The 23,983-nt window shown below is 34.2% G+C and overlaps 1 protein-coding gene and 1 non-coding gene across 7 annotated transcripts in view; one reads left to right on the forward strand and one right to left on the reverse strand.

Moving 5' to 3' along the window:
• Window positions 1-1,635: 1,635 nt before the first annotated feature.
• The window catches only part of PAPOLA (poly(A) polymerase alpha), a 53,206-nt gene continuing 30,858 nt past the window's right edge, over window positions 1,636-23,983 (reverse strand). For 2 of the 6 annotated variants that reach the window (XM_043434664.1, XM_043434663.1), the window contains exons 13-22: window positions 22,040-22,093; window positions 21,387-21,506; window positions 20,029-20,138; window positions 17,529-17,650; window positions 14,314-14,456; window positions 11,904-12,004; window positions 11,509-11,729; window positions 7,699-7,761; window positions 5,773-5,847; window positions 1,636-3,776 (exon numbers count right to left, since the gene is read on the reverse strand). In XM_043434664.1, the coding sequence (XP_043290599.1) occupies window positions 3,681-3,776; window positions 5,773-5,847; window positions 7,699-7,761; window positions 11,509-11,729; window positions 11,904-12,004; window positions 14,314-14,456; window positions 17,529-17,650; window positions 20,029-20,138; window positions 21,387-21,506; window positions 22,040-22,093 (1,105 nt within the window). In that variant the 3' untranslated portion in view covers window positions 1,636-3,680. The remainder of the gene's footprint in view (window positions 3,777-5,772; window positions 5,848-7,698; window positions 7,762-11,508; window positions 11,730-11,903; window positions 12,005-14,313; window positions 14,457-17,528; window positions 17,651-20,028; window positions 20,139-21,386; window positions 21,507-22,039; window positions 22,094-23,983) is intronic. The other 4 variants (XM_043434666.1, XM_043434665.1, XM_043434668.1 and 1 more) reach the window with 2 other exon arrangements.
• LOC122419920 lies at window positions 8,581-8,686 on the forward strand. The gene has a single exon (XR_006263126.1). It is a non-coding gene; the product is annotated as a small nucleolar RNA U13 (small nucleolar RNA).

Consider the following 23,983-nt stretch of genomic DNA (forward strand, 5'->3'; position numbering starts at 1 on the left):
ATATAAAATGTCACAAGAATTTTTAAACTGACAAGTACGGAGAAAGGATGAATAAATTGATTTTACAAATGAGAAACGTATTACACATAATTAAACAGACCACTTGTCTCTGTATGACTGAAGGTAATGTTTATTACAGAACACACAAATTTTTTTTTTGCCAAGTTCAGGTCTGCAATTGAGACAGCATCCATTTGTGATTTTGGTTTGAAGAAAAACTAACAGAAAGGAAATAAAGTGGAGAATTTTTTTAAAAAAGCAAAACATACAATTCAGGGTATAAGGCAATTAATTTTCCTTGTACTATTCTTTTATTTTAAAATAGGCCGAAGTATATCCAAAGGACTGTTCAATGCCTTTTTAGATCAACAGTTTATCTTTTTGCTTAAGTGCACTGAAGTGCACTAATGGTTAATATTTCCAGGGCTTGGTCTACAAGTTTGTGTATATTAATGATTTATCCTTTCATATATCAACTACTACTTGGAACTGCTGATCATTTATTGCCACCTTGAGTGCAGCCAGAATTAATACTATGCAGAGCTCTAAAACATTTTTCTGTGTGGAGAAAAAAAACAGAGGTATTAATTAGAAAAATACAAACTTTATTCCAGAATATACCCAGAACCACAAAACACATTTTCAATTATCATTTTACTAATTCAGCAAGATGCATGAAATGTCAAAAGGCTATACGGGTGACAAAACTCACAAAGTCGCGACATCCAGTCCCATGTTGGGTGTCTCATCAAAGTAGGGATGGTAAGCTCTGTTCTGTAGGTGTTAGCAACAGAGTCAAGGGTAGTTTTTAACAAGTTTCTCTTGTTAAATAGTCCCTTGTTGAATAGTCTCTTGTTGAACAGTCCCAAAAGTTAAATGTTCCTTAATAAAAGGTTATTCCACACTGCAATCAGATATTATTTTTACATACAGTAAAGGTATTAGAATCTGGAGTTTCATGAATGAAAATATGCACAACTGCACATCCCTTGAAATAATTTAACATAAGGACATCCATCCCTCCACTCAAAGCATCTAAGATAACCATACCCAAAAGCTGACCATCACATGCACAGAGAGTTCATTCCTAACTCATAAGTTATGTATGCCTTGTTGACCATTTAAAGGTTTAAGAAAAGTAGAATCTGATCTGCATTTAATAAAATGAGAAACGCAGGATCCTAAAGTCACTGAAAAACAACAGTGCCACCTGCTGACATTAGAGATAAAGCACCAACTGCTTTGAAGACCACCAGCTTCGAAAGGAAGCACAGCAGCGGTAGGTACACTGCTGTCTACATGGAATAAATACAAAGAAAAGAGACAGTGTCTATAAAAACGGAGCAAGTATTTTGGAGGATGGGTCAGCTGAAAATTAATTATCAAGTATTATATTCATGTTTTCCTCCCTAATGACCAATTATAGGAAAAATACCTGATTATGTGAGATATCAATTATTATTAGGCTGCTACTAATGGCATAAATTAATCAGATATAGAGCTTTCCTAAAAGTAACCAAAGTAAATTCTTCAGCAAATCTTCACTTACAGCTATACTATAACTTACGAGTAGCAATAATGGTATCACTGAAAAAATAAAGTCAGTCAGTCAAAAGAAATCAGCCAACTGTGGGATTGTGCTGTTTTTTTTTTTTTTATTGTGTTTTCAATGGAGAAATACATCATCTGTTTACAAAATAGCTCTTGAAAAATACAAGGAGTACAGATACTATAAAACAAAGCAAACTCCAGTCATGAGACACTACGTACATCATGCGAAAGCAACAGTCTGATCTCCAGGTTATGAAAACTAGAATTAAAAAGTCACTACACAGAAAAGGTCCAAGTTCCCAGCTTGGCAAAACTTGGGTGCAGGTACATGAAACGTTTAATAAACTGAATTCTTTTTCCCCAATGTGTAAACAAAATGACAAGACTAAGTCTGTGCCTGGCGGTTTCGATCTAACTCTCAGCTACACGAAGCACACAGCCGCCCTGCAGCCTTCACCTGCTGGCCTGACCGTCTCGTCCGCGCGGGCGCTGGGGTGGCAAGGCGGCTGTGCAGAGCCAAGGTGTGGGAAGGAAAACACTGTGTGCTAGACACTACAAAGTATGGCGAAAAGAAAGCTGCAATTAATGCATAGCCTAAGGGGGGAAAGACTACACTCCAACTTTGGAAAATTAATTTAGAGGGAATGGGGAAGAGGTTAAGTAATTGCAGTTTAACATGAAAAATGCACATGTGATAGAATGGAGCACAATGGAGGATTCATAAAACATGCTCACCAGAAAAATGTTAGGTTTGCTTTGTCCAGATTAAGAAAGAATAAGTTTATCAACATCTGGCTTCCCTCATATATTTGTAAAGATGAATGCTCTGCTGCTTAATTATGAGGAATTATTTACTGAGAGGATAAAACAAAACAGAAAAAGGAGTAAAGAACTGACTAGATGTCAAGTGCTTGCTAGAAATGATTTTTAAATGTTTCCACATGTAAAATTTACTGACAAGTTTTGGTCAACCATTTAAAAATAAAAATTAGTTTAAAATTCTTGGAGAAAATGCCTTTTTGCCTACATTTAATATTGAAAATCAACTTTACTATAGACAGGAGTTCTGTGGAGTGTACAAAATTCCTCATATTTAGAGATCAAACGGCCATCCAAGATAGATATCATGTTTCACAGGCATTATTTTTAGTCACCCTAAAGTTTCAGCCATGGGACCAAAATTTAGTGTTCTGTGCCATACAGCCACAGAGTCACTGGTTTCACATCATGGCTTAAGAAAATACTGGCATTTTGTTTTTTTTTATGAAAGAAGTCTTACCTTACACATACAAGCAAAAGGGGTAGGGGGAGGGAAGAATAGGGAGGGAGCAAAAAGCTTGGTTTCAAAGACAACAGATTGAAGGCAAAAGAATATGGAGCTTTAACAAGCTCAAAGAAAAATATTTGCTGGCTGATCGCTGATTTGTATGCACTCTAAACATTTCTATAAATAAAAACCAGTATCATTTCTTAATCATGACCCCATCAAAACGAAGTATTTCCTAATTATGCTTTCAATGTCAAATATATACCCTAGTGTTGACATTTCATTTTAAAGGTTACAGCTACCTCAGAGGGACTGACCTAGATGTACTCTTATCCTTTCTCTGAAGCGTAACAGTACACCACTGCGCAACGGCATCTGATTTGAAGACTAATGGTAAAGGAAATTCTTCAGGAAAAAATGAAAATCCATCAAGCTGAAAATCTAAAATTATTTCTACTTTCTAATAATAATAAAAAAAATACATAAAAGTGCATCATCAGAATAAAGAATTCTTATGCCAGTTTGTATTGCAAATTTTCCAAACAATGCAGCAAACATAAACCCAGTCCAGATGTCAATTATGAATACAAATATAGCTTGAGGTTTTTTTTTTTTTTAAAAGGCAGTAATTTTTTGAAATAGTTAATGCAACTGTTGCTAACACAATAATAATAGTACTCCTGGCTTCACATACTAACCTGGACTTCCGATCAAGTGCTGATTAGCCCAGTAAGGGAGGTCACAAAAAACCCTCAAATCCACTTTCAGTCATGTCTAGTCTTGCACCCTCCATTCCTTTTTTAGTATTTGAAGACAACAGGTTGAGTTGGCAGACATTGTTTCTGGACCCCTGAGGTTGTTTTTACCGATTCAATCTCAGTTTTATTGAATTCTTGATAACAGGAATAGGGTTTGCAGGGAGAGCAGGGATATCAGAAAGGTCTGTACTGGATGTTTTCTGAGAATAAAAGCAAAGAACACAACATTGTTCAAAGTACTGTAACTTATCAATGAGATTGATTTTTCACTGCTTTACTTCCTAAGAAATGGAGAGGACCTTCTCATAAGAATTAAAATCTTAAAAACACTCTAAAATTAAATGGAGCACACAAAAAAATGACTATTACTACAAGATTGTTTTAACACTTGTAGAAATTTTCAAGTAAGGAGCAGTATTTGGTAACATTTTAAGCAATATACAAAAACTAAGTAAGTTCAAAAACAGCTGTAATAAACACAGTCCTCCCACAGTAATCTATCACAGCTTCCTGAGCTACGCCAAGTTAGAGCACCGCCAGCCGTAGTGTTAACCGGCACTGGCGCGCCCCCTGTGGGAGAATACTGAAGGTTCCCCTGACACACGGGAGCAGCAGCAGTCAACAGTGAATGTATTCTTTTCTGACTCTGTCAATTAAAATTTAAATCTACACAACTGAGCAACCGTTTGATTTATTCAAAGTTTAGGGCAGTTTTATTATGTTAAAAACAATTACTCACAAAGCCTTCTTTAACAACAACAACAACAAAAAAAGATGGCATTTTTCATTGTTTTATTATGGAAAATTCCAAACATACACAGAAGTAGAGCCTTATATAAAGAATGGCCATGTATTCATTTCATTACCAACTTCATCAAAGCCAATCCACTGTCCTCCCACCTTTACTCCCAGATTATTCTGAAGCAAATCCCAGAGATCCTATCATTTCATCTGTAAATATTTCAAGTTTATCTCAAAGATTCATTGTTAGACACAGTCACAATATTAATACCTCCCTTATATCACCAAATAAAGAGTAAAAAAAATTTTTTTAAATCAACATAACTTTTTATATATATAACTTGGTGATTTTTCTCTCAATGGTTCTAGGGATCTTTTCATTAGAAAGAAAATTCTAATTCCTTATAAAAACATCTAAAAGGCAAACACCCGAGGGTACAAATCACTAGAGGGATGAAGTCAACAAAACAAACTATGAAAATAGTTCCCTAGGGATTAATGTGGCTGACCAAAAGGCCACAATCACAGAACTGAATTTTGATAAATAAGTTTGTCTGTGTATCAGTATCGACTACAACACTTCCTAATGTTGCTGGAATTACTCCACCCCACCCCCCAAAATTTTTATTAGCTAAAGGTTATGAAAATAAAACATTTCAGAAAGTAATCATAGCATTTATATCAAGAGGAACCATGAAGGTTAACAGCCAGCAAAACCTCATCTTAGAATCGTCACATTAGAGTAACTCTGAGCCACAAGGCAGCCAGTGCCGCTGTGTCACCAACCCTGCGGCATGGCTGGGCAGCGGCTCTGTGGAGGTTAACCGGTTTAATGTCTACTTAAAGGAAGTATTTACTTTATGTCAGAGTCTGACCTAGACTTTGGAGTATATTCAATTTGAAAGGATTCGAGAAGAAAACAATTATTTCACAAACAAAACGAACGTTCACAAATCAATGAAAAGGGTCCAAGTGTCTACTGTACGCAAGGGACTGTCACAGTAGAATTCCTAGGACAAATGCAAAAATAGCTTTAAAGAACTATGGATTACACTAAATAAATAACTGAAAAGCAGAGGTGAAAAGTGAAGCAGAAATAGATTTTGAAAATAAAACATTTTTCAAGCAATCCATGAAGGATTTTAGTTCTACTTTAAAGTTCACTCTCTGACTTAAAACCTCCAGGTAAAGACTGCATATTGTGCAGTGAGGATTTAAATGATCTACAATGTCAAATAATATAAAAAGGGGATGAGTTAGCATCCTGACTGTGCAAAAGAATGGTTTCATCACAACCAGTGCTCTATCTCTGAATACTAGAAATATATTTGTAGGTGAGCACTTACTTTCAAAAAGATAATTTCAATAAACTTCTGATGTGCTCACTTTAATTCGTTATACGACACTAATCTTAACAACATTTATAGAGTTCCCCTTGCTTTTTGCACTTAGTACCTGAGAGGCCAACAGAGAAGTCGCTGTCTGAATGGTTTCTGATTGAGTTGTACTTGTCTCTGTATCAAGTTGTTCCTGTGAGACAAAGAGGACGGGGGAGGAAAGAGACTTAAAAAAATGATAAAAGAACATAACTGGGTTTGGTGGTTAATAAAAAAGACAAATTGGAAGACAGGAGGGATCAAGAGAAAGATGTGACTACATTACAAAACCATCTATCACATCAAATGGTTAATCATCAAAAGAAAAAAACAAACCTTATAGGTTATTTAACCATTTCAGATACACATGAATTTCTATTTGCCTACTTAAACTTTACAAGGCATGCTCAAAATATCTCATGACTTTCCAACCAACTTCAACTTGGATATTTTAAACAAGCACTAATTAAAGACACATATATGCATATTATGAAATGTTGCCCAGACGATAATTAACAGAATATAAACCCAAGCTCAGCTTTAGCTATGTGAAAAAAATAAAACCAATTCAGTATTATTAAATGAAATTACCCACAAGCACAAAAACTGTTCTAAGGCCTTTAATTAAAAGAAGAAAATGTCTCTAAAACACTCCTTCTTCCTTTTGGTTTCTCTTCCCCTTCTCAATAACCAATGCACTGATTCTACTCTGAAAATCATCAGAAAATACAGGGTGAACTGTGTCATTCCACTGCCCTAGCCTTTTTCAAAGCAGTGCACAAAAAATAACAGATATGCACAAGCAAGTGAAAATAAACATACAAAAATGTGAATTTCTATAAAATACATACAATAATAAAACTACAAAATACCAAATTTCTCCTATGACACTGAAAACGGTAAACACTATAGTAGAAATGGAGGAGTGCAGTCTCTCTGAAGCATACCTTAGCAATACATATTAACTTTTAAAAACACCTATTTGTCCCAGTAATTCCTCTTTCATTAATTTATCCTAATAAAATAAACATAAATGGATGGTAGGTATTTAGCTACAGTCAACACTGTAGGAAAGGGCAATTTCCCTTTTTTAACAGAAATAATTGCTAACAATAGGCAACTAGGTGAATAAAATAGGGTTTAACAGCCTTAAAATAGCATCCAATGCAGCTATAAGTAATATTTGCAGATGATGCAATGGCATAACTATTTTTCTTGCTTTACAGAGTAAAGATTTGAAAGCAGAAGGCACTGGTATGTGTAGGTACAAACAAAACCTATAGACACCAAAATAATACTTGCTAACATATTGATCTGGATATTTGGGAGAAAGGAGGAAGATTTGCAATTTTTCTACAAGGAGAAAAAAGTTAAAAGCTTTCAGTACACTTCAATTTCTAAAAAAAATAATATTTAAAATCTAATACTTGGCTACACCAATCTTTCCCATCCCATCTACCTTGATTTAAGTCCGCTTCACACCAGGTTCTAGCCAGAGCCATGTGCCAGAAACTGGCTCTCTAAACATACCACACTCTCACCTCAAGAGTGAGATGACCTTCTCATCTTATACTACCCCAAACGCTATGAATCCTTCAAGGATCACCCCAAATACTATGTTCTCCGTTCTGTGATGTCTTTATTATTTCTGCAGTCTTGACTCTCATCACCATCAACTGCTTTCATTTTCTTTTAATGTAATCAACTACATCTACCACTTATCTTTTCTACTTAAATATAAGTTCCATTACAGGCAGGAACATTTCACTATTCTATTCCATTCAGTGTCCACCAGATAACCCCACATCTAGGAGGACTTCATACACCTGAGGAATTCAATTTCGATGCTGTAAATGAGTTATTAAAAAGGAACAAACACATCTCTAGAAACAATACTGAAAACCTAAAGCCTATAGAGCAAAATACAGTACAGTATTCTGAAGACATTCTATCACATCTTCTATACTCTTAATTGTGTATGAATTCTGAGGCTAAATTAGTATACCTTTGTTTCTGTTTTATCATGTCCACTCAAAGCAAGACAGTTAGCATCTTCACTTGTTTCATCCTGTTTTTAAGAAAAAAAGCTTTATTCTCTAAAATGAAAATTTAGATTGTTTTTTGCCAATGATTTATAAAAAATTTCACAATATAAAATAATTAATCTGTAAGATCAAGTATGTCCTTAAAACAGATAACTGGTTTGCTTAAATTTTTTCACGTTAACAAATTTGGCTTTAAAAAGAACATGAGGAACACTGTCATTGTTAATCAGTCATCGACAGAAGTATATTCCCCAAACTATGAACTTCATAAAATACTTTTTTTGTAAGGAAGAGAAAAAAAGAGCTCATTGATCAAACACAGGAACTTGGAATACTATCACCTCCTTTTTGGGAGATTCATATATATTAGCACATAAAAGGTTCTGAGAAGCTCTAGAAAGACTGTCTCTTTAACTTTCCCAAACTTAATTTAACCACACAATCCCCTTTGCTTAGTGTTTAACATCCTGGAGGAGGCCTGAAAAATGTTCTCCTCGGGTCTTTTTTTTCCTCCTCAATTTATTATAATTCTATTTAAAACAAACAAGTTATTTTTGGTAAAGAGGAGAAATGAGAAACCAAAAATTGCTGTACTTTCTCATTGCTGTAGTGAGTGACTTGGAATAAACATCACTTTCTTAAGAAAAACATCTTGACACTAACTTCTCTACTCTCCTTACTGGGCAGAACTAAAATTTATTTGTAAATGTGGCTTTAAAACAAGACATAAAAAACACAGCTAACTTACAGAGTAGAAAAGATTTAACATCAGTATCGACCAATTCCCTTAAGGACTTTTATTTGTAACCTGCAAACATACAAACTTAAAAAATAGTCACTTGATCCTTTTGTAGTTCATGAGCATGATGATTGGGTGTTCACGCTGCTGCGTGACATGTGCCTCCCTCACAAACCTTGTTACGACATCGGCACATTACCTGTCTGACGTGTGTTAAAAAAAAAAAAAAAAATAGTCACTTAAGTCACAACTGGGCAAATTTCAATACTGACTGCCTCTCTGACACTACAGAATTATTATTACTATCAGTAAATATAATGATAGGTGTATACATATATATGAATACATACATATACACACACGTTATCAGTATATTTACCAATATATATATAAAATCACACACAAATATTTATGATTGAAATGACATCCTTGGGATTTGCTTCATAACAATGGCAAAGAGAGTCGATTTGTAGATGAAACAAGACTGGCCCTGAGTTGTTAACTGTTAAAGCTTAAGTGATGCAAACATTACTTGTTCATTACAATTTCGTATATGTTTGAAATTTTCCATAACTTAAAAATTATATATATACATATATACACACATATATACACACATATAGAGCAGCATTTAGCCATAGAATTCAGGTGATAAGGCAAACTTTTTCTATATTGATTTTACATTTTTATCAAAAAGATTTAGATTTAGCATATGATAAAAATCAAGCAAAAAGCAAAACTAAACTGCCTGACAATACCTAAAATATCTGTACACGTGTTAGTATACTACTGAGCAGGCCAGTGCTTCTTTCTGGCTTACTCAAACTTCTAATACTAAGTGCTCATTAATAAGTAATGAAACACCTAGTAGGAGACCTTCAAAATCAAAACATTTGTAACAGACTTTTTCACCTTTAGCACCACGACGTGTAGGCCTGAGTTCTAATCCTGACTCTGACTTTCATTAGTTTTAGAAATGGGAAAGTTATTGAACCTCAAGTTCCTCTTCTGAGAAAGCAGATCAGTCTATGAGAAAACCTAAAATTCTAAGATCCATTCCATATCTTAAAATTCTACTTCTGTTAGTCAACTCCACAAAGTTGTCCTGAGTAAGATGCAAACTGTGAGAAAATACATAGAACAAAAAATTATAAGGGGGAGAGGGCAGCAATGAACCTGTATTTTTAAAGACACTTAAGAAAAATCAATCAAGGATCTTACTTACAGAGTTGAATAAATGAAAACTACTAAAAAAATCAATGACACAATCACGGGCATTTGAGTACTCACTAGATACCTGATTGCTCATTTTTTTTAGGTGGGCTTTTTTTCCTTATACTTTCTTCCCTGTAATTATTACCTTTAAGATACATGATTTTAAAAATACTAATGAAATAATATGACTGAAGTCTGAATTTTGCATCTAAATAATCCAAGTACAGGGGAAATGGAAAGCAAAAAGAATTAAGGGTACAGGGACTGGCTGAATTCACCACACCTGAAATTGCATGATGCGTACTCTTGTATATATTTGAGTTTTTGTTTAAAAATTAAATGTGGAGAAGGAAATGCCAACCCACTTCAGTATTCTTGCCTGGAAAACCCCATGGACTGAGGAGCCTGGTGGGCTACAGTCCATGGAGTCAAAAAAAAAAAAAAAAAAAAAAATTAAATGATCTCGTGTATATTTAAACTTTTCAGTATGAAGTTAAAAAATTCTATATTCCTACTGCATCTCTAAGCTAAACATGAAACAAGAGTGTTTTCTACCAAGGTAAGCACAAATGAAATTTTAAGAATTGTGCTGATACATATTTTGAAACTCTCACAGGGAAAGGAATTAGGCGATTAACATGAAGCAACAGAATGATAGGTATCTAGAGTTATGCTTACATATACCTTACAGGCAAAAAGAAACATGAATTGTGAAATGCTCTGACAACTCAAAACAAGCATCAATAGACAGAAAGTGGTATTACATCAAAACTACATTCTTAGGTTGCTGCCCAACAGTATCATGTAGAACTGGAGTCTTTAATAAAAACATTAGCAGGTCTAATTCCTGGAGAGTCTGATTCAGTATATTTGGAGGAAGCCCTAAAATCTGTATTTTAAAAAGCAAAATCAAAACAACAAAATCTGAAAAACTGAGGTTGAAAATCAACTTGCCTTGAGATAATTACAGAGACAGATGTGTTTCAGAAAACACGGTATAAAACATGACATACCATGCCCATTTTTCATTCTCACTTAGCACCGTCAGAGGGACAAAACTCATTCAATTACTCATATTTAGTTACCAGTGACTGTTTCCAAAAAAGTCTAAACCAAAAGGATTCAGATTAAGCTTGGAATATCACTTTTAGAGTGATTCCAGGGAACAATGAAAGTGTGTTACAAGGCTACTTCTATTTTAAGATAAACACCAAAATCAATGTACACTTTTAACAGTTTTCCTAAAACTATCTGAGACTTTGAGGAGGTAAACCAGCCACTATGAAAAGTGGAAGTACTACTACAAAATTTCCTGAAGGGCTGGAGGTTATAATCACAATCATTCAAGGTACCAAAACTAATCTGATGTGGCAACTTATGGCCAGGCATTCAGTAAGAATTCCCTGAGAACCTCTCAGTGACCCTTTGATACCAAGTACAGTGGAGAAGCTCCAAAACTCCACCTGGAATACAGAAGCAGAAAACTGTTTCCAAGGGCTACTGAAGAATTGGTACATGTGAAAGATACAGTTATGAGAGAACAATACGTTAAGATGACACGTAAACCCATTCTAAAGTGTGTTATAGCCTAGACATGATACAGAAATTTTAACAAGAAACACAGCTTTATGAAAGAGTTAGTTACTGAAAAGAGTGGGAAAGGGTAAAGAGCAAACTATGGCACTGAAGCACTGTCAAGAACAATCTAGAAGCTTTCCTCCTTGCTGCGTCTACATCTGGGCTCACAAGGGTTTCTTCCACTGGATTTTAAAACAGGCAAGGTGCTTATTCTCAAGACTGACTAATATATAGATACCTCTTCTGTTTTGGTTTTCTTGGGGCTCTCTTCTTTATGAGGTGAGGATGTCCTCTTGACTCCTACTATAGGATTAGGTATCTTTGCTGCTGCGTTTCCTGAAGGTCTCGGTGGTGGGTTTACCAGACGTGTTGAGGAAACAACTCTGGAGACCGTAGGCTTTGGTGGTGATGAAATGGCTGGTTGTGTGGCAGTTTGAGGAATGCTTTCACTCGATGTACCTAAGTATATAAATACATAAAAGCTAAATCACAGAACACCAAGTTACAAGTTTTTTATTTTAAGTCTACAGGGAAATAAAAAAAAATAGTAATAAAAAACTAAAGTCAAACGATTTAACAAACAAAGCCATTTTTCAAAATGAAGGCTAAAACCGCATCTGACAATCTCCTTACCCCCTGAGCTTTCACTGGAATTTACTTGTGGCACAGAAACTTCAGTAGCCTGTATGTTGGTCACAGATGCTGCTGTTACAGCTGGAGCAGGACTGTTTCTGCTAGAAATGGGGAGCAAAAATTACAAGTGAAAAAAAGAAAATAGAGATAAATAAAACTCAGTAACAAAATCTAATATGTGAAGTTATTTTCTAAAGCAAATGATTGATTCTTTAGTTTTATTTCTCATATATATGTATACATCAGTAACTAACTTTTGACAAAATAGAATCAACAATCAAAAGCATAGAAACATTTTAAAGCAGTGCTGCTCGACAGCATTTTTGCAACTATGATCTATATCTATGCTAACCAGCATGGTAACCACTATACACAGGTATCTGCACTTGAAATACAGCTAATGGGAAACAATGTCTGATTTCATTTAACATTAATTAAACTGGCACATACAGTCAATGACTACCATATTAGAAGAGCTAAAAAAAAAAAAGATCTGGTCTTGTTTGATTTAGGGTAACTCACTAAATGATTAAATGATTTGGGGTATAAGAAAATACTATCAAAAGCTGTACAACAAGAAAATGGTCTGAGAAATAAGATTCGACATGCAAACCTAAGGGTTCATGAAATCCTAAAAGGCCATCCAGTGGCCCAGATAAACAACAAATGATCTCAAAACCCAACCTCTCCTCAGTGTTCTGGATCCCACTCACCCTTTGTCTCAGGAAACTCAAATCACCCCTCCTTCTATCTCTAACTTTTCTGTCTCAAATAAATCCTGTATCTCCTGTGGTTATTCACTCTCCTTCCACTATAACTTACACTCTCCAACTGCTGAACGCCATGTCAAGGTGGGCAAAACTAGAGGATTTGGATTTTTGATGCTTACAAGACATGCACGAGCAGCAAGAGCAGTCAGCTTGTTAAAGTTCTGAGCTCGCTGGTACATGGGAGGACATGAGGTCAGGGGAGTGGGTGAAGCCACACCCTCAATGTGAATACAGAGAAGGCATAAAAGACTAAAAGAGCACTGAAAAGGCACAAGCATCTAATGATTAAACAGGGAAGAAAAAAAAGAGAACCACCACAGATGCAAGAGAAAACCTGAAATAAAACAGCAAAGGACAGTACATAATAAAGAGCTGAGCAAAGATCTATTTTACATACATGTGAAAAGACTCAAAGTACACAAAGGTTTTTATACAACTTCCAAAATTTCTTGTTAAAATTTTTGCTTCTTCACTCAAAAAACAAAGAAAAAAACAGATGAAACCATTAAAAATACAAATCTGGAAGTTAATGCTGTACAAATGCAGAATTGCTTTAAAACCACAAGATTTAAGGACCAGGTTGATGCCCAAAGACTTCAGATTATGTATGACTGGCCTAAAAACACATCACACATTCAAAGCCAAAGAGAAGAAAACTAAATCCCCATTATCTATTGCACTTTGGCATTTTCTATTTCATGCTAATCCAAAGATTCATCCCAACCTGCATCTTTTCCACTGGCTATTATTTAACAATATACCTTAACAATTCAATTTTTTAAATGGCTCTTTTCAAAAAAATAATATATAACATGCATTCAGATAAGTGTTCCTGGTTTAAGTATCAACTCACTAAACAAAGTGATCAATGTAACCATCACAATTTAAAATACCAGCAGTGCACCCAAAATCTATAATAAACAGCCCCCTTTGAAAATACAGTAGTATAACCATTAAAAAAAAATCTGCAATGATACATTATGAAGATTTACAGAAGTTAAACATAAATATGGCTTTTTCGTTCTAATTTTTGCCACCACAGCCATGTTTTTTCTTCAAGATAAAAACGTTCAGGTGCTTTGTGAAAGTTGCTCAGTCGTGTCTGACTCTTTGAGACCCACAGAATTCTCCAGGCCAGAATACTGGAGTGGGCAGCCGTTCCCTTCTCCAGGGGATCTTCCCAACCCAGGAATCGAACCCAGGTCTCCAGCATTGCAGGCGGATTCTTTACCAGCTGAGCCAGGAGGGAAGCCCACAAAGACTGGTGTGGGTAGCCTATCCCTTCTTCAGCGGATCTTCCTGACCCAGGAATCGAACCGGGGTCTCCTGCATTGCAGGTTGATTCTTTACCAACTGAGCTATCAGGGAAGCTGCTCTAAATGCTCTTAAAGAGACAATTCTTCAAAAGAAATTTCCACTAAAAAAAGCCCACATAAATCTTCTCTAGAAGATCTCCAGTATTTTCAGGTATTTACCCCCTGCTACATAGGTGATAAGCATCTCCGGGACAGAAATGTGGTTGCGTCCCTCTTTCTGGTTCCCCTTAGCACACCATATAGTTCACCACAGGCAATAGGTATTTCAACTTAAGAAACTGGTTATTCCAACAGCCACTCCACTTCCTTTCCCTTTTTCCTTACCCCTGAGAGCTGCCAGAACTGTTCAATGGACTGGTCTTCATAGCACTAGTAGGTGAAGGCACAGACATGCTGTTATCACTGTCCATAGACAAGTCGAGGCTGCTGTCATTCAGAGGTGTCAACTTGACGCCTTCTGTTGAATGCTGCAATCAATCAGTATTTAATTAATTATACCTTTATGTTATCCAGATCTCTGAAACACAAACATCTTTTACTTAACAGATAAGTGACTTCTACTGAAAAGCACAAATCAATAAGGTTATGATAACCAGAAGTGTCATGCCAAAATACAAAAGGCAGATTTCGGACACATACTTTCTGACTTCTTGGGGTCCTTGATTTAACTACAGTTCGTCAGGGGGAGAAAAATGATATATTAAACATACACACTGAATATAAGACACACTTCAAAGTAAAAAGCACTTTAATATGAAAATACATGTAACTTAAGTCAGAGGACTATAAACACACACACGTCAACAGTAAAAGATGATAGCAACAATGAGTATCTCTGGCTAGTGGGATTAGAAGTAATTTTTTGTTTATGGAGTTCAAACTGTTCTACAACAAAGATAAAAAATGTATTAATTTTTAAAAAAATCATCAAGTAGTACAACTCAGTGCCTATTCCTAGTTATTTGTACGAGCCTCTCTGAAAAGCAAGAAATTGCCAAAGCTCTATCTGCAGTTTATGATTTTAACACGGTACATTTAATAGTATAAATTATCCTGTTAAAATAAAACCAAAAATAATTTCCTAAAAACTTAATGACCATATGTAAATCCAAATGTTGGTCCTGCCTCTTAAAGCACTCAAAAACAGTTACTCATTGCAGGAAAAGCAAAAGCTAAAAAACTATGAATAGTGCTATGGGATAAAAGTTTATTTTAAATTGACTTAAAGTTTCTGTTTCTGCAATCAGCACTATTATAACATCAAAATGATTTCTTCATTTTTTTCAGAACACTTTTAGTTTGTGTTCACTCACCTACAGAAACATTTTAATGGAAGTAATTTGCATTATTAAAAATAAAAACCCGTACCCCATATGTATGTGCGTGCCTGTGTGTGTGTGTACAACGCATGTACACCCACTCCAATTCCCAAATGACAAGATAACCTAATCTTTGAGTGAATGCCTCAGAGATATCACTTGTGTACATAAATCAATACTGACCAAATGGGGAAGATGAGATTTAATCATACTATCACCATACAAAGAAATACCAACCAGACACTTAGTATTTGTAATATAATCTGGATAAATGGTCACAAAATTGAAAGTACCCCAAAAAAGCAGGTCACAAAAGAGTAGGTATCATTAAAAACCTCTTAAAAAAATACACATTATCTGTGGTTACATACATGCACTAAGAGTCTGTATAGATATACACTAAAATGTTGAGACAGGTGAAATCGGCACTGAAATTATGGTTAAACTCTATTTGATACAATTTTTGGACTACATAAATTTCTGATCACTAATGATACATTACATTATCTAGTAATGATACATTACTAGAAGACTTTATCTAGATATTACCTTAAGTAACAGAATAAAAAATTAATTTACTTTAATTACAATCTAGTTGTTCCAAATGTAACACTGCCATGTAAACAGGAGTTTTACAAGTCTTTAATCTGAATTAAAGGTTTTAATTCAGTTTTTAATCTGAATTAAAGGTTCAGGAAAACCTAATTACTTCCTTTATAAATATTTCTATTTCACTAAAATGGCTAAGCATGGAAGAACATAATCTAATTATGCACATTCACTTCTAAAAACACATAAAATGTTTATATATTTTTGTATGCAGTAAAGACACACGTAAGTACAGTTGCTTAAACTCATTAACAATATAACACCAAGGTACAATCAGAAAACAAACTTTTATTTTAAAAATAAAATAATTTAATGATAAATTTTATGTTAACTTTATGACAAAAAATAATAAGCTCAATAATAGGAAATATATTTTGCCACTTTCTAGATTAATTTGATAATTCATGAGAAGTGAGTAACAAATAAGTGTGTATAAAGGCTTTATGTAATGCTATTTTTAAAAATGAAATATACTTTTATGCATTTTACACCTAAAAAAATAGTACCTCTATGTTATGAATGATGATGATGGTGGTGATAATAGAAACAAATCTGAGCTTTCAGTGTGTGCCAGGCTCTAGTTTTACAGGTACAGGTACATTTTATCCTCACAAAATGCATAATAAGGTAGGTAAAATTACCACGATTTTAAGGCAAATCAAGAACATGATATTTACAATACAACTTGCCCAAGTCTCACAGCTAGGAGGCAGTGGAACCTGAACTTGAACTGTGTGTTAACTTCATTCCTTTCTTCCCAATCCCAGGCCCAGACAATAAACCATCATCCAGAATGCAACAGTCCTTATCCTCTAACACATACTTTTATTTCATATTCTATCTTAAAAAATATATTGCAAACCTATGTATATATATGAATATGAATATCATTTGATACTTTAAGTATCAATGATATTCATCTGTACTTTTAACCCAACATATGTATTTCAAGCTCATGTATTTTCACTGCTATATTTCATTTTAAGAATAAGACACTTTGGAAATCACTTAAAGTAAAAATGTAACTGTTATTCTGCACTAAAATTTTAATAAGTACACTATAGTAAGTCCAAATCAGAAAAACATGGCTAACAAAAATTATCCAACATTAAGTATCAACAACAGAAGAACATACTACAAAACATTAGATCTGGTTACCACTGCCAGTCATCTTATACCCAATAACTTCTAATTTTTAAATAATATACATGTGTAATTCTTACGAAAATAAAATCATTTTCTTTTAAAAAGTCATGTAATTCACTTGAACTACATATTATGTAATTTAACTTTCTTTACTTTTCAAAGGAAAGTACATACTAATGTGTGATGTTAAGTTGATAAGGAGATTTCTGAAAAGAGAACGCAAATATATATATAAAATAATGCTGTGAAGCACTTCAACTAATCTGAAGTCTGAAGGAAGTGTGTGCAAGAAACTGATTGGGAGCAAAGTTTCATGCAACGGAATTTCCCCACAGAAGAGATTTTCAAAGTGCTGTGATCTATTTCAAATACAACTCGTCAACTGAGCCTAAATTCTGAAATACTGATAGGCTGGATACATAAAACATGGATTAGTAATGCCTTTTAAGTACTTTCTAAAGTTACCTTTTTCTTTTTCTGAAGCACATGACTAGGTAGTAGCTGATGGAGTTGCTTTCTTTTTACATGCATTGCAGCAATTTTCATGTCCACCTCAAACATCTTGCTGTTTATTGCTTGCCTATAAACTATACAAATTAGGAAATTGTTACGAGCAAAAGAAACATGCTAAAAATGGCAGTTAAACTCATTCAGGAGAAGCTAAAGTAGGAACCCGTTCTTCATCAATATATTGCCTATCAATAAAATTATCTGGTCAAAATGTCATCTTTGATCTGACTTAATTCACTGCCTGAGCGCAAACTCTAATAAATGTCTTTTACCACAAGGTATACATAATAAAAACAGAATATATTAATTCTTGCAGTGTAATAACTCTTAAGAGTAATAAGAAAGTTAACTCCTCAATGAGTGACAGAATTGGAGAAAAGGGGTTTCTTAAATTCATATTTAAATTCTTAAATTCATATTTATGCTAGCAATGTAATTTAAAATTCTAGACCAAGTATGTAACAACTGCAATAAAACAATCGTCAGAAGGTCCCCAAATGGAAAGTATCACATGTTCTTGACATGGGGAATATAGCAGGAAATAAGAGAGCAAAAGAACCTCAAATTTCACATTCTAGTGGAGAAACAAAGAGAAAAAAACATAATGTATATTTCATATCAGATGGGTGATAAGTGCTATGGAGGAAAAAACTGAGTAGGGGAAGAAGACAGGAAGCTCAGCATAGAAACAGATTACAAGTGAGTGGAGACTCGCATGAAAGTTGGTAAATAAGCTCAGTGTACCTTGTGGGATCCTTTCTAGGAAGAGCAAACACCAAGAACAAAAGGTCCTGGGCATGCCTGGGATGTTTGAGGAATGACAAAAAGGCCATGGGGAGAAGGGAAAGTAGAAGATCCATAATGCCTTATCTGTAATCCTAAAATCCCCAACGACAAATTCTGATCTGAACTATTTGTAGCTATACTGTATGTAAATACTGTATAGAAATATTACTTAGATTATAGAATGTTGCTCCCCACTGGAAATATTATTACTTTATTACTTTCTTGACTTCAAGACACAAGGATAAAGGATTCTGAACTTATTACAAGTTCTATATACATATATAAAGAAATTATATATATATATATATATATATATATGTACACAATTACAAAGAAATGAGGTCAGAGTCATAGTGAGAAGACTAGGTCAATAAAGGCTTGCAAACCACAGTAAAGACACGGATTGATTCAGAGTATGGGTATTCTTTTAGCAGGTGAGACATGATTTAGCTTAGTATCATTCTGGATGCTGACTGAGAACAGCTGAAGGGCAGAGTAAGAAAAGTACAACAGTGGCAGTAATCCAAAAGACCAGTGATAAAAGGCTTGGACTAGGGTAAAAGCAGTAGATACAGCAAATAGTAGCAAGAATCTCAATGTACTCTGAAAACAGGGACAAATTTTTTTTTTTTAATAGATTAATACCAAGTTTGGGGAAAAGAGGATTCAAAGACTGCAAGATTTCTAACTTGAGCAACTCTAAGTTCACAGCTGCCAGATCTCAGTTCTCACCTGAGATTAAAAAGATTTAACGCTAAAGAAGAGGGACAAGAATTGGAGTTTTTAACATGTTACATTTGTTCTGTTAGAAAATCCCACAAAGTATTCCATTAAAATGTTTCAAGATTAAAAAAAAATGTTTCAAGATATAGGACAACTAAATATTTCTTTCTCCAAATATCTTTAATATGCTATAAAATCTTGATGGCTCATAAGTACAAACCATGATAAGCAGTTCAACGAGGTAGAATGCTCAAAACAAATTTTCTAGTCCAAGTATCTCTACATGATGTTACTTCTGTAGAGCCTTAGCTTCTGCCAACCACTGCTAGCAGCAAGGTGTTAGTTAAACCACACTACCTGGTATCTCAGGTCAATCCAAAATGTCTACCTCATACTGTATTCCCTATTCATGAATTAGAGGAGGAAATGGCAGCCCACTCCAGTCTTCTTGCCTGGAGAATCCTCATGGGCAGAGGAGCCTGGAGAGCTACAGTCCATGGGGTCGCAGACTTGGACACAACTGAGCGACTAAGCACACTCATGAGTTAAGACTTGAGTCTGTCACTGACAGCGAGGATAAATAACCTCATTTCACCAAAGTTTAGCTTCAAAATTTTCTAATGTTCAAGACTATTAAGGCAAGCAGACACAGACTCAGTCTTTTAAGAGAATCAAATAGCCAGGCTATTTCTAATTTCATAAAGTAATCACAGGCAACTTAAAGTGGTTCAACTGTTTAATTTTAGGTCTACCACAAAAGAAAAAAATTATTTAATGTTAGACATTACTGAAACTAATACCTAATCCAAAAATACTAAGGTTATTTTGATGTTCACTGTAAAGTATTCCCCAGTAATTTTAAGTTATTACAAATTCTACTATGGTATACATTGAAGACAATTCAAATATGCAAATACATGTTTTGATTATCCAAGGAGTAATATACCTGTATCTGTGAAAGACTGAATATCATAGGTGAGATCAACACTGAGATTTTCAGAGTTTTCTGTTTTTTTAAACACTAACCCAATCACCCACATCGTGCGAAACTCTTCCCTGTAAAATAAAAAGAGTATTAAAATAATTTATCAGGATTTCATGAAATTCATAAAGTTCATGAAGTTCATAAATGCACTTCACAACCTATGTACATGGAAAAAGTCAGAATACAAATACACAAGCAAGTTATAAACCAAATTCCATCAAAACTCAAATTCCTCCTCTACATCTGTCCTCTATATTTCTACTGCTTTATAAAAAACTAGAGTCCTATGACAAATATCCTCTTCATTATCTGTGTATTAATATCCAGTGTTTTTAATGATCAAAAGTACCAAAGGCACTTCAAAGAAAGTTATGTAAATTAATGACATTTTAGAAAAATCTGAAACAAAACTAGTCAGATATAAAAATTTAACTAGACCTTAATATATATTCCTTAAACTTTTAAAACTCAACTGAAAAGGTAGCATGAAGTCTGGCCACAGCATAACAAGAATAATGGGTGATTCAGCTACTTTTGAACATTTAATGATCCATCTATTGAATAAATCAGTCTTTTAATGATTTAAGATTGCAGCAACAAAAAAAAATTTATAAAAAACTCAAATGGCAACTCTTAATGAATGCAAAAGACATTAATCTGTAAAAACAGTAACAGCTACTCTATTACACCACCAACTTAAGTGATCTATTTACCAATATTTTTCAGTCTTTAATACTGCATCTTGAAAAAAAAAAAGCTCACTATTAAAACTCCCCTCGCCCACCAAATAAAGTGGTTATAGGCAAAGCAGAATTTCATATACTTAATAAAACAGCAACAATCAAATTGAAAATTGACCTATAAAAGATCCTTAAAATAGTGAGGCAGCTTTTAGTAACTTATGTTACTAAATGTCCCAGAATCCACCACAAAGCAAATTTTTGCAAGATCAAAGCATTTTCTCCTTGTAAAAAAAATTAAAAAGCAAAGACTGATGTTTGATATAGCAGCTATTCTAAAAACCACTCTGCAAAAAGGGGAGAAGGTATATTGCTAAAGTGAAGAACTGGAACTCATATTAGTTAACAGGCATTTCATCATTACAACTTATTTCAGGGGTGATTTTTCTCAAAAAAAAAAAAAAAAAGTCCTTCTCTTCAGTGCTTCTTATCAGCAAACCCTAAACCACAGATCTCAAATTGGTCTGATCCTGATGTAATCAAAAGAATAGTGACTTGAGTTATTAAAAATTGCCTATAAAACTTCCATGAGCAAAAGCTGAAGAGGATGGAGAATCCAGATTTTAGAGGATTGCTTACTTGTCGGGATTTTCTTTGGGTGCTGGAAATGACTGGGGATTCACATGAGCCAGTGTAATAAACTCATTCTTCTCCAAACTTCCAACCAGGATTCGGATTTTTGATTCCACCAAGCCCACCCTGAACAAATGTCACTCATTATTAATGAAAATTATTTTTTAATTAAAAAATAAAACAGAATGCACAAAATCAAGTAAGTTTGTATAAAGCTATAATACGAAGATAACTTAAACAAGGGCAGTTCAATTGTCTCAATTGCCATAGATAAAACTAAAACCTTATGTTCTAGCTCAAAAATGATGAATTAAAAACCACAGGGAGAAGCAAATCAAGTCACATTTCAAACTAGGAAGATTGCAAAAGACATCCCCAGAAATATTTACAGACAAAAAATCAGTAAACTAAAAGAAAACACTTTAAATACAGTTAAGAAATAATACATGGATCTCTATAAGACAAACAAAAATAAGTTGTATATGGATCTCCAAATTTCTATACTTCCATTAAAACTTCCATTTAAGTAGTAAAGCTGCATTTATGAACAAAATCAAACTTGATGTTTTAAGGACTTCCGTCTCCTACTGTGTTCTGAGGCTATCTGATTCGTTTTGAAGTATTGTTTTTTGTTTTGTAAAGTCTAATCTTATACTCACCATTCTAGGCGTTGTTTTTCAGTTGGTGCACTTGCTAGAAGTACAATATAATGCCTTTGAAGATAAAGACAACATGCTATTTATTTCATTTAAGTGCTTTGTGCTGGATATTAACACCATAATGCAATAAGCTTGGTGACAGTTATAGATCAATTTAGCAAGAGAGAACTGCAGTTTCAGTTTGCACATACAATCATAAACACTAAATTCCATAAGTTTAGTGACTACTGGGCAAGTTAAATTCTTCTATAAAATTACCCCCAAAGCAGCTTAATTCAAAAACGTTGACTAAACATCACTGATAATTTGGTTCAATGATTCTAGTGGAGTGCTTTATCTTTAAAGAGCCACCTCACTAAAATATAACCCATTAAAGCAAAATTGCTTCGATGGAAATAAAACACCAAGGCTTTAGCCACAAAAGGAGCACTAAATATACACACATTACATCAGTAATTTCAAAAATAGTATCCAATACATTATGCTTTTTAATTCAAATTAAAAGGTAGCAAAAATTAAACTGAATACTTAAGTCAGGCCTCATGACTTTTTTCAAACAACACTAGGAATTTCTATAACAAAGAAGCAGACATCATTAACATGAGAGCAATAGAGTAATGTGATTTCTATGTGGAATTCAATTCCATTCAAATTAGAACAAAATCAAGTTTTCATTTCAGAAAATACCATCATGACCAAGTATCTATTTTTAAATGTTTTTCAAACAAACTATTTACAACTAAAGTATAACTCAACTTCTTAAGACTGAAAAAAAAATTCAATCCAATATACTTTCCTACAAAATCCATTTTAGGTGACAGAAGTCAAACTTCTCACCAGAAACGTTACCTCAAAAAGCAAACTGACATCCTTACTGAATCCAGATACTAGTTGGAAAAGTCAGAGTATGACCACAATTTTAAATAAACTTCATGTATAAGCTTAAGGTTAACAGAGGTAATACACACAAATATGAAAACATGTAGACAGAAAAGTAAATATGCAGTCCAACTCCATAGACCAATACTTCCTTTCCTTCACCAGTTTAATTTGTTCAGCAATTATTTAGAGCAAACCAAATATACGGAACACATACAGATAGCCCAAACAAATAGAAGTCAAAATTCACATAAAAGCACCAAAAGCTCATGCATTTTACATATACAGAAAACTCTTAGGGCCCTAAATGCTCTTGTAAGTCAAACAAAACTCTAATAATCTCAGTAACCTGAGTTCCAGTTTCCTGTGAGTTTGAAAATGGACAACAAACTATAAGGGGGTGGGGGGTGGGGGGCCCGAGGGTTGAGAGGCAGGGGTATGGAGAAAAAAGGAAAGTATAACAACTTGTAACAGAAGACAAAGTATAAAAAGCAGGCATGCACACAAACACTCAAGACAAAGTCGTCTGGGTTCACCTATTAGGACAAAACTCGAAATCTCCAAATCACTCTAGCACCACACTTGTGAAATAGATGCTCTTAATGACCATCTGAGCCTTTAACAAAAGCTTAAATGACACACAGTGTTCTCTACTTATGGCAAAATATAAAGTTCACTTGAACATAATCTTGTTGGCAATTCAAAGTTTAAGGTTCTAAAGCTTAGAGAGTTCAACTTTAGCTCTTACTGAAATCCAATGGGCCAGGGCAGGGGAGGGGTCTACTCTGCACATTGCTTACAATAAAGACATCTGTTTAAATATAGTTGAAAGTGTTAAACAACCAACAAGTATGTATGCTGAAGTTAAATGTTCTTGACTCAGCCACATTTAAGCAAATATGAAGTGGGAGATACAAAACACAGTAATTATGTTTAATAGAAATAACCTGCCATTAATAAGTTTCCTATCAGAGCACAGAGACTAAAAATAGGTCTAAATTTAGACTATACTTAATTTTGTTGCTGCTTCAAAAACTACTATCCTCTATTTCACAATGTCATGAT

The sequence above is a fragment of the Cervus canadensis genome, chromosome 17, assembly GCF_019320065.1.
Source record: "Cervus canadensis isolate Bull #8, Minnesota chromosome 17, ASM1932006v1, whole genome shotgun sequence".
Classification (NCBI taxonomy): Eukaryota; Metazoa; Chordata; class Mammalia; order Artiodactyla; family Cervidae; genus Cervus; species Cervus canadensis.